This window comes from Callorhinus ursinus, unplaced genomic scaffold (genome assembly GCF_003265705.2).
Source record: "Callorhinus ursinus isolate GAN/ISIS: 27379988/994484 unplaced genomic scaffold, GSC_fseal_2.0 scaffold103, whole genome shotgun sequence".
Taxonomy (NCBI): Eukaryota; Metazoa; Chordata; class Mammalia; order Carnivora; family Otariidae; genus Callorhinus; species Callorhinus ursinus.
Genome location: NW_027397165.1, coordinates 310,373 through 320,978, shown reverse-complemented (window position 1 = coordinate 320,978; position 10,606 = coordinate 310,373). Strand labels below are relative to the sequence as shown.

General features: G+C 47.2%; 1 protein-coding gene across 3 annotated transcripts in view; it reads left to right on the top strand.

The window, feature by feature from the left end:
* Positions 1-74: 74 nt before the first annotated feature.
* Positions 75-10,606, top strand: part of SMC1A (structural maintenance of chromosomes 1A) — a 48,586-nt gene continuing 38,054 nt past the window's right edge. For 2 of the 3 annotated variants that reach the window (XR_012377049.1, XR_012377048.1), the window contains exons 1-9: positions 75-279; positions 5,021-5,209; positions 5,321-5,433; positions 6,413-6,616; positions 6,710-6,948; positions 7,818-8,076; positions 8,158-8,298; positions 9,093-9,175; positions 9,585-9,792. Coding sequence is in view for 1 of the 3 variants with exons in the window: in XM_025852017.2 (XP_025707802.1) it covers positions 171-279; positions 5,021-5,209; positions 5,321-5,433; positions 6,413-6,616; positions 6,710-6,948; positions 7,818-8,076; positions 8,158-8,298; positions 9,093-9,175; positions 9,585-9,792 (1,545 nt within the window). In the remaining 2 variants the exon portion in view is untranslated. The remainder of the gene's footprint in view (positions 280-5,020; positions 5,210-5,320; positions 5,434-6,412; positions 6,617-6,709; positions 6,949-7,817; positions 8,077-8,157; positions 8,299-9,092; positions 9,176-9,584; positions 9,793-10,606) is intronic. The other variant, XM_025852017.2, reaches the window with a different exon arrangement.

The window sequence follows — 10,606 nt, the reverse complement described above, 5'->3', positions numbered from 1 at the left end:
ACGCCCCTGGTTCCGCTCTCACCGGAAGCCGGAAATCCCGTTAGGCCTGGACTTATTCTCGCGAGGTTTGTCGTACGCCCGGCCTGCACTGCGGTGTTTCCCGCGCGGGCTACCCCAGTTCCCGGGCGTACGGCGCGGCCTTTTGTACAGCCGCCGGCGCCGTCGCCGTCATGGGTTTCCTGAAACTGATTGAGATCGAGAACTTTAAGTCGTACAAGGGTCGGCAGATTATCGGACCGTTTCAGAGGTTCACCGCCATCATTGGACCCAATGGCTCTGGTGAGATAAACCTGGCTGCGGCCCTGCGCACGTCCCAGCCTGGACCCCCTAATCCGGTAGCAGAGTAGTACAACCCAGCCCGTGCGACCTGAAATGTCGCGAACCCTCACAGGTTCCTTTCCCTCCGGAGCGTGTTCAGGCCGAACCCGCTTTCCCCGCTCGGGTGCTGTGACTCGAATCTCTTCCCCAGGTGTCACTTGTCTGCTCTTTGCGCGACCCCCGCCCGTGAGCGAGTGGTACGGGCCGATCTGTACGTTACCCCGCCCACTGCCCCCTCCCGCCAAAAGTGGCGCGTCCGGAGTTGTCCGCCAGCCGCGGGCCGCGCAGTTCCCCGCGGGACCTGCTGGATCTGGCTACTTCCCCTGCTTTGTTTGAACTCTCCGGAAAGTGTGGGACTGCTGGTAGCCCTCCCAAGGCCTCCGGTCCCCAGCGGTACACTTTTCCCTCAGCCCAGCGCCCCCTCCCGCCTCGCATTGGTATGCTCCAATTCCTTCTTTTTTTTTTACTTTCCTCCCGAGGCGGCACTTTTGAATTTCTGACCCTGCGCTCCCGTCTCCAGCGGGAGTGCTTGGGGTGTCCACCCTCCACCTCCATGTCAGAGGTGGGGATGGTTTGAAATACCTCCTTTGTTACCACTGGAACCATTGAAAAGAACTCATTCGCTTGCCAAATTTATTGAATGATTACTGTTTTATAAGGAGTTGTTCAAGGTGCTGTGGAAACAGCGGAGAATAGAGTAAGCCTTGCTCTCAGGGGACTTGCATTCCAGAGGGGAAAGACAATAATAAAGGAGAAAATAAGACAACTTTTGGCTGTGATGAATGCTATACAGGAAATTAGGTTGATGGGATACAGTGACTTGGGTGGTGTCTTTAGAAAGAGCGGTCAGGAGATACTGTATTGTATATTTGAAAGTTGCTGAGAGAATTGATCACAAGGAAAAAATTGTTTATGTGAGGTAATGGATGTTAACTTATTGTGGTAATCATTGCTTGGTATATGCAAATGTGGAATCATTATGTTGTTACTTGAAACTAATACAATGTTATATATCAGTTGTATCTCAACAAAATTTGGGGGTGGGGGAAGGGCGGTCAACTTAACTCCTCTGAATGATACGCTGTTGGAGCACCTGGGTGACTCAGTCGGTTAAGCATCAGTTAAGCGTCGGTTAAACTCGATCTCAGCTCTCGTCTTTATCTCAGGGTGGTCAGTTCAAGCCCCCCTGGGGAATGGAGCCTACTTAAAAAGTAAATAATACACTATGGATTTCTCCCATCTACCCCACAAGCAGTCTGTTTGGAATCCTGCGGTGTTCCTCCACCCCAGAAATGTTATAGCTAAATCATTTCCTAGCATGAGGGACTGCCCTTGATGACATACCTCAAACTCATGAACCTTCGCTGGAGTTTTGCCTGTTTTTGGTGCTCTTTGTAGAGCAAGGTTTCTCAACAGCGGCACTGTTGACATTTCTAGCAAGGTAATTCTTTGTTGTGGGGTTGGTCCTGTGCATTGTAGGATGTTTAGCAGCATCCTGGGCTTTTACCCACTAGGTGGTAGCACCCCCACCCCTCAGGTATGACAACCAAAAATGTCTCCAGACATTGCCAGTGTCCCCTGGGGGGTGGGATAAATCACTCCCTGCTTCCCCTTACCTTGATTGAGAACCACTGGCCTAGAGGGCTAATGCTTGGGGTTCCACTTCAGTTTCTTAGGATTTTGGTGTGGTGGCCCCTGTGAAAAGAGCCAGAATGCACCTCTGGGCATTCACTCCTTTCAGCATGGGTAGATTTGTATATGCAGCTGTTCCAAAAAGACCCTTAGTTTGGACCCCCTCCCCCCCACTTCAAAGCCCACCTGCACAAGCCATTCCTTGGGTCCCCTCAGTGAATTACTCTTTTTCTCTGGCTCACAGTAGATACTTGGTACATGTTAATGTTTATATTTTTCTGTCTTGTATTCATGGGATATGTTTTTGTATCTTCATCACTGGTTTATGAGTGCCCCCCCAAAGAAGACATTCCTTAAAACATTTTATCAGTATTCAGCTCATAATGCATGTTATAAAAATGTTTACAGTATTGAGTGATTGCTAGTAGGGAGGGCTTTGGTTGTGAGACATCCTTACTATCCCTGGAGAGCATGGGAGAAGCCCAAAGGTTGGGAGTGGACGCCTTGAAGTCTGACTCCCGGTCTGCTTGTGTTAGCCCTGCTCTGATGAGGGAGCCGGAGCTAAGAGTTCAGACCTGTGTTAGGATGGGACTGCCATTTATTGAGCGCCACTGTGTGTCAGGTACTTTATTTATTGGAACCTTTTACATTTAAATTCTCAAAATGACCCTATGAGGGAGATATCATTGTCTTGGTTTTATAGGTGGGAAGGCTGAGGCACAAACATTTATAACTTGCACACTGATTCTCAGAGCCAGGGTCAGAACCTGTGCCTGTCATACTTCAAAGCCTGTGCTTCTGCCACTTCAGTCGAGAACTGTGTGCTCAGCATTATTTTAAAGGCTCTACCTATCAGTCATGGTTTTTTTAGATTTTCCAGGTGAGGGAATGGAAGGTCAGCTAAGAATTAGTGAAACTAAAAACCTGGTCTATTGGACTAGAATCCGAGCTCTTCTTTTTTTTTTTTTTTTTTTTTAAGATGTTATTATTTGAGAGAGTAGGAGCGGGGGCGGGGTGGAGCAGAGGGAGAGGGACAAGCAGACTCTGCACTGAGCATGGACCCTGACATGGGGTTCGATCCCACCACCCTGAGATCACAACCTAAGCCTAAATCAAGAGTCGGATACTCAACCGAATGAGCCCAGGTACCCCTAGAACCCGAGCTCTTAATCACTGTTTTGTACTGCCTCTGTGGAAGGAACCAGGCTGCCATTTGTATAGCTGGGTAGAAAGGTGTGGGAAATCAGGTCCTCAGTTCAAGGTCATATAACATGTTAGGGGAGAATCTTGAGATAGAATTTATAGAGATTGGCCTGTTCTCCACTCCCCTGACCCCAGCCTAAATTGAAAAAAATTTTTACCTGAGCCTAAAATGAAGAAAGTAACAATTGTGACTCCACTATTGAAAAGATAACCACTCTTTTTTTTTTTTTTTTTAAGATTTTATTTATTTGTCAGAGAGAGAGAGAGTGCACAAGCAGGGGGAGCAGGCAGAGGGAGAAGCAGGCCCCCTGCTGACCAAGGAGCCCAGTGCGGGACTGGATCCCAGGACCCTGACCAGGATCCCAGGATCATGACCTGAGCTGAAGGCAGACACTTAACCAACTGAGCCACCCAGGTGTCCCAAAGATAACCACTCTTAATGTTAAGAATCTTATTTATTTGAATAGCTCATACATGCACACAATATAAAATTCAAAAAATCCCAAAGGATAGATAGTAAAAAGACTCCCTTCCCTGACCTGTTACCTATTTTCCTTTGGGAAGCAACCACTGGTTACAGTGTTTACATTTTCATGTATTTTTTCCTATGCCTTTGCCTCTCCCCAAGTTTTTATTATGAAAATATTCAAACCTACATGTGTGTTTTTGCTTAATCATTTGAAAGTAAGTTGCAGACTTAATGGCATTTCACCTCTAGGGATTCAGCATTTGACTCCTAAAATTATCATTTTCCTGTGTCACCACTAGACCATGATCACATCTGGGAAAACTAATTTCCTTGTTATCTAATTCGTATTCAGGCTTCCCTAATTGCTCCCCAGAATGTCTTTTGGGGTTTTTTTTGTTTTGTTTTTTTAAGGGAAACTGGAATTCAGTTAAAGTTTGTGCACTGCCTTTGCTTGTTTCTCAGTGATTGCTTTCTTTAGTGGTTCTCCAAACCTTTCTTTTTAGATACTCACTTTTTTTTTTTAAGATTTATTTATTTATTTGAGGCGGTGGGGAGTGATTGTGTGCGGATGGGGGATGAGGCAGGGCAGGGCAGAGGGAGAGAATCTTAAGCAGATTCCATGCTGAGTGGGGAGCCCCATGTGGGGCTCAATCCCACAACCCTGAGATCACAACCCAAGCTAAAATCAAGAGTCTGACACCCAACCAACTGAGCCACCCTGGTGCCCCTAGGAATATGCCTTTTAAAAAATTATAGTAAAATATACATAGCCAGATTTGCCATCTTAATCATTTTTTAAGTGTACAGTTCAGTCTTGTTAAGTATCTTCACATTATACAACTGATCTGAACTTTTTCATCTTGCAAAATTGAATTTGTACTCAATAAACAGCAACTCCCCATTATTACCTTCCTTCAGCTCTTGGTTGGTTTTGTTTTGTTGTTGTTACTTTTTTTTTTTTTAAAGATTTTATTTCTTGAGAGAGAGAGCGAGCGCACAAGCAGGAGGAGCGGCAGGCAGAGGGAGAAGCAGGCTCCCCACTGAGTAAGGAGCCCAACGCGGGACTCCATCCCAGGACCCTGGGATCATCACCTGAGCCAAAGGCAGACACTTAACCGACTGAGCCACCCAGACGTCCCTGTTTTTTTTATTTTTAAACTTGGTTGAGATCATACTGTATTGAGTTTTATATCTGCTTATTTTTTCTATTGTGGGCATTTCCCCATGTCATTAAAAGTTGTAGAACAATCCATTGTGTGAATATGCTGTTTCCTTAGTTGGGGTTCTAGTCTTTAACTGCATAGGGACTGTTTCTCTAAGCTGTTAAACCAAGGCTTTGGTGGGGCGGAGCTGTGTTTCCTGATTTCCCCTCCTTTGCTTTGCCCTCTGCTCCCTTAGGTAAGTCAAATCTCATGGATGCGATCAGCTTTGTGTTGGGTGAGAAAACCAGCAACCTGCGAGTAAAGACCCTGAGGGACCTGATCCATGGAGCTCCTGTGGGCAAGCCAGCTGCCAACCGGGCCTTTGTCAGCATGGTCTACTCTGAGGAGGGTGCTGAGGACCGCACCTTTGCCCGTGTCATTGTTGGTGGGTGAGGCTGGCCAGAAGGCCCCCCCCGGGTCCTGGGAGGTGACTAGACTAGTTGGCTGGGATAGGAGGGAGGTCTGACCTTCAGCCAACTCATGCACTGTCTTGTAGGAGGTTCCTCTGAGTACAAGATCAACAACAAAGTGGTCCAGCTACATGAATACAGTGAGGAATTAGAGAAGTTAGGCATTCTCATCAAAGCTCGTAACTTCCTCGTCTTCCAGGTGAGCATTTTTAACAGTTACTGGCTATCTGCTGTTTGCTGACCCTTGTCCCATTCTAGTGGGCCTGCTCCATCTTGATCTTCATCTCTTCCCTGAACTAATGTAGCAGCTTCCTCACTGGGCTTACTGACTCCAGTCTGGCCCCTTCCAGTTCATCTCTTGGGCTAGGTTCATCTTATGAGGGCACAGATCTGTTTCTTTCCTTTTTCTCCTTAAAGCATTTCAGTGATTTCTCATTGCCTTATAAGGTGGTTGTCAAATTGTAGTCTCTGGATCAGCATCAACTGGGGACATGTTAGAAATGCACATTCTCTGGTTCCATCCTAGACCTATAGATGTAGAGACAATGGGGTGGGGCCCAGCACTGGGTGTTTCACCAAGCTTTCCAAGCTATTATGCGTGTTGAAGCTGGAGAACCATTGCTTTAGCATAAACTCCAAACTCCTGTCATTCAGGAAACATCCTTTGGTTCTTGCCCACCTCACTAGCCCCTCATCTGCCAGTACTTTTCCCTTCCAACCCTGCATTCCAGCCCAATTAAACCATTATAGTTCCCACAATTCACCAGCTTTGTTTGGCCTGCAGGCCTTTGCATATTAATTGTCCTTTACATGATATAACCTTCTCTCTTAACTTTCTTGGTTCTTCCCCATCTTTCAGACTCAGCTTAGATGTCACCTTTGGGAAGCTTTTCTGGACAGACACCCCTGCCTGTCTCCCACCCACAAGCTTCTTTTAGTCCTTTTTCTGTGCTACTTCTGTCACTGCATGTAACACATGGCATTGTCTTTGCTTTTGTCCCTTTTGCTTCCTGCGCACCTCAAGAGGCAGGGAATGTGTCCTTAAAGCCCAGTGTGAAATGTGACACCTAGTGCAGGGAGAGGGTCAGTGACCTTTTTCTGAATGATCCAGTGGAAATGGGTGGAGGGAGCTGGGCCGGCTAGGCTCTAAGCGGGGAGAGTGTTTTGACCTTTACTAGGGTGCTGTGGAATCTATTGCCATGAAGAACCCCAAGGAGAGGACAGCTCTATTTGAAGAGATCAGTCGCTCTGGGGAGCTGGCCCAGGAATATGACAAGCGAAAGAAGGAAATGGTGAAGGCTGAAGAGGACACACAGTTTAATTACCATCGCAAAAAAAACATCGCAGCTGAACGCAAGGAGGCCAAACAGGAGAAAGAAGAGGTAGGCGGCTGGGCTGCCTGTGGGCTCTTAGGGGCCAGGGTGGAGCCAGTACCTTACTGATGCACCCTTGCTTCCATTCCCTCGTTTGCACAGGCTGACCGCTACCAGCGCCTGAAGGATGAGGTGGTGCGAGCTCAGGTGCAGCTGCAGCTCTTTAAGCTTTATCACAACGAAGTGGAAATTGAGAAGCTCAATAAGGAACTGGCCTCTAAGAACAAGGAGATCGAGAAGGACAAGAAGCGAATGGACAAGGTAGAGGATGAGCTGAAGGAGAAGAAGAAGGAGCTGGGCAAAATGATGCGGGAGCAGCAGCAGATTGAGAAGGAGATCAAGTAAGAGGCAGGCCTGGGCCTGCAACCTGTGGGAAACCAAGAGGCTGTGCTGTTTCCTAGGGCTCCTCTGAGCCTAGAGTCCAGTGCTCGTACTAGTTTGTCTTCCTCTTGACTTGCTTTGGCCAGAACCAAGCACATTTCTTGACTTGCATTTTAGACAAATAGAACATTTAAGTATTCAGACTCTGGGAAGATAGATGGGTACTCCTAAAAGAGAGGCCTTGAAAGGGGTGGTGACCTTGGCAAGTGAGAGGAAGTGATGGGAGGCCCAGCTCCTAGAGTGGCTGGGAATGCCTTCCTGGAAGAGAAAAACTGGAGCTAGAAGTTTAAAGGATGGGAATTTGAGATTTTATTTTATTTTTTTGAGAGAGAGAGAATGAGAGATAGAAAGCATGAGAGGGAAGAGGGTCAGAGGGGAAGCAGACTCCCTGCTGAGCAGGGAGCCCGATGTGGGACTCGATCCCAGGACTCCAGGATCATGACCTGAGCCGAAGGCAGTCACTTAACCAACTGAGCCACCCAGGCGCCCAGGATGGGAATTTGAAAAGGTTAGATCAGATGGGGGCAACTAAATGGGCACAGGGCGTTCTTAGGAGTTGTTCCTGAGGGGCCTGGCCTGGCTAGAGCTGAGGCAGGAGTGGTAGCTTTACCTAATGGAGTGGCTGGAATGTCAGGCTGAAGCCATCAGTTCCAGGGAATAGTCAGACTGGCCCTTTTCCGAGGGTCTGTGCAGCATTAGCCCCTTGTTCTTTAGGCAGTTCCCTGAGGCTGGCTGGGGGCCTCAAGTCCCCCTTTGGGTAAAAAGCCTGGGAACCCCCCCATTTCTCCCACACTGCTAACTGATATACTCCTCTCCCCTCTGGCAAAAGGGAGAAGGACTCAGAGTTGAACCAGAAGCGGCCTCAGTACATCAAAGCCAAGGAGAATACCTCCCATAAAATCAAGAAGCTGGAAGCAGCCAAGAAGTCCCTACAGAATGCTCAGAAGCATTATAAGAAGCGTAAAGGTGACATGGATGAGCTGGAAAAGGAAATGCTATCAGTAGAGAAAGCCCGGCAGGAGTTTGAGGAACGGATGGAAGAGGAGAGTCAGAGTCAGGGCAGAGACTTGACCTTGGAGGAGAATCAGGTAAGCTCCGGGAGGGTTGGGGGTGGGATGGGGGATTGCTCTGCTGACAGAGACTGATTTGGTTGGTTGTTCCTAACACAGGTGAAGAAATACCACCGGTTGAAAGAAGAAGCCAGCAAGAGAGCAGCTACCTTGGCCCAGGAGCTGGAGAAGTTCAATAGAGATCAGAAAGCTGACCAGGACCGGCTGGATCTGGAAGAGCGGAAGAAAGTAGAGACAGAGGTGGGCATGTGTTATAAGATGAGGGATAATGGGCCAGAGAAAAAGAAGTGATGGTAGTCTTAACAGTAATGACAATAGCTAACAACTAATGAGCACTTACTGTGTGATAGGCACTGTATTTTACTTGTATCCAGTCACTTAATTCCTCGTTTTCCAAATGAGGAAACAATAGTACAGACGTGAAGTAATTTGCCTAAGGTCACATCACTATGAAGTGGCAGAACCAGGATGTGAACCTGGGTAGTCTAGCTCTGAAACCCACACTCTTATCAAGTATACCTTGTTTACAGCCTTCCTAATAACAATAGTAGCTGTTACAGTGCTCCAAGAAGAGCCTACGATGTTTCAGGCATTCTGCTAAGCACTTCCTTTAAAGATCTAAAAGAAGGTGGTAGGCATTAATATTAATAGCTATACTGTGTTAAGCACTTAATATGTGCTTTATGAAGGGGAGGTCGCCTACATTTTACAGATGAGAAAACAGGTGCAGAAAGGCCTGGAAAGCTTTACTTTGCCTTGGTTTGAGCCTCCCTGTTTGGTGAGGAAGCTAGCCTGAGCTAAGTAGAACACCATGAAAGGGTCTCAGGGATCTGGGAGGCCCATCAATTAGCAGAGCCACACTGAACACTGTTGTGTGTCTGCTTTTTAGTAGGTTTCCCCCATTAGTGACAGATTGTCCTGGACTGTTGGGCTCTTGAATGAGTGGGCACATAGCGGGTATAAGCCAGGGCCCCGTGGTCTTGGAGTTAACTTGCTCAGCCTCTGGTCATGGTGTGTATTTATCTTTCTTCCAGGCCAAGATCAAACAAAAGCTGCGGGAGATTGAAGAGAATCAGAAACGGATTGAGAAACTAGAGGAATACATCACTACTAGCAAGTATGTGGCTCTGCAGCCTTTCTTCTTCTTCTTCTTCTATTTATTTATTTATTTATTTATTTATTTATTTATTTATTTATTTATATTTATATTTTTTTTAAAGAGTTTATTTATTTGAGAGAGAGAGAATGAGAGATAGAGAGCACAAGAGGGAAGAGAGTCAGAGGGAGAAGCAGACCCCTGCTGAGCAGGGAGCCCGATGCGGGACTCGATCCCGGGACTCCAGGATCATGACCTGAGCTGAAGGCAGTTGCTTAACCAACTGAGCCACCCAGGCGCCCTGCAGCCTTTCTTCTTATTTCCAGGCTTGTTCTTGTGAACCCTGTCGGTCCTGCCCCTCCCCAGGCAGGATCAGCCTGGAATATTTTCTCACCAGCCAGGGTAACCCCTGTGTTCCCTCACTTTGTAGGCAGTCCCTAGAAGAGCAGAAGAAGTTGGAGGGGGAGCTGACAGAAGAGGTGGAGATGGCCAAGCGGCGTATTGATGAGATCAATAAAGAGCTGAACCAGGTGATGGAACAGCTGGGGGATGCCCGTATCGACCGACAGGAGAGCAGCCGCCAACAGCGAAAAGCAGAGATTATGGAAAGCATCAAGCGCCTATACCCTGGCTCTGTGGTAAGAGTGGAAAGGGAACTAATTTCCTGAGCACTTACTCTCCCACTCACTGTCAGATAATTTTCCCAGCAACTCTGTGAGGACAAGGTTGCTAATCCCTTGTTTATAGCTGGGGGAACAGGCTCAGAGAGGTTAAGTGACATGCCCAAAACAGCACAGCTTGTAAGTGGAAGAACTACAGTTCAAACTCAGTTGTTCTGACTCGTGACCTAATGTTCTTTTCATCACACTAGTTGCATCTTCCTGGAGGTTTTGTCTTGCTGTGTCCACTCCTCTGTGGAAGACGGGGAGACTGGGTAGGCCTTTCAAAGGGGGAGGGGTCACAGGACAGGAATTAGTCTTCCAGGAAGTAACTGCAGGCTTCTATATATGATCTCCCTTGGCATGTACCAACTGATTCGTTTGCTTATAGGGACATTCTAGGCTTTATCAGAGCTCTTGGCCTCTTGAACCAAATCCTGAGTTTCCAAGGTTCCCTGAATATTATCTCTCTCTTGCTCTAATTCCGTCCCTGGGTTCAACTTAATTTGTTTCCACAAATATTTCATGATCTCTCCTCTAGACACTGCTGGGGAGTTTATAAGGATGAATTAGGCTCATTCCCTGCCCTTGAAGATCTTACCCTTTATCTGATAGTCCTTAGGGAACCACGATTGGTTTAGAGGGCATGGGGTACGTGAACTGGAAAAAGATGTAGTTTGCTGGGTGCTTGTGAGAATTTGAGGTATAAGGTATCTGACCTAGTGCCTGGGGCAGCAGTGGTCTGTGAAATGGTAAAAGTGAGGCTTAGAAAGATGCTTTTGGGGTTCAGGCA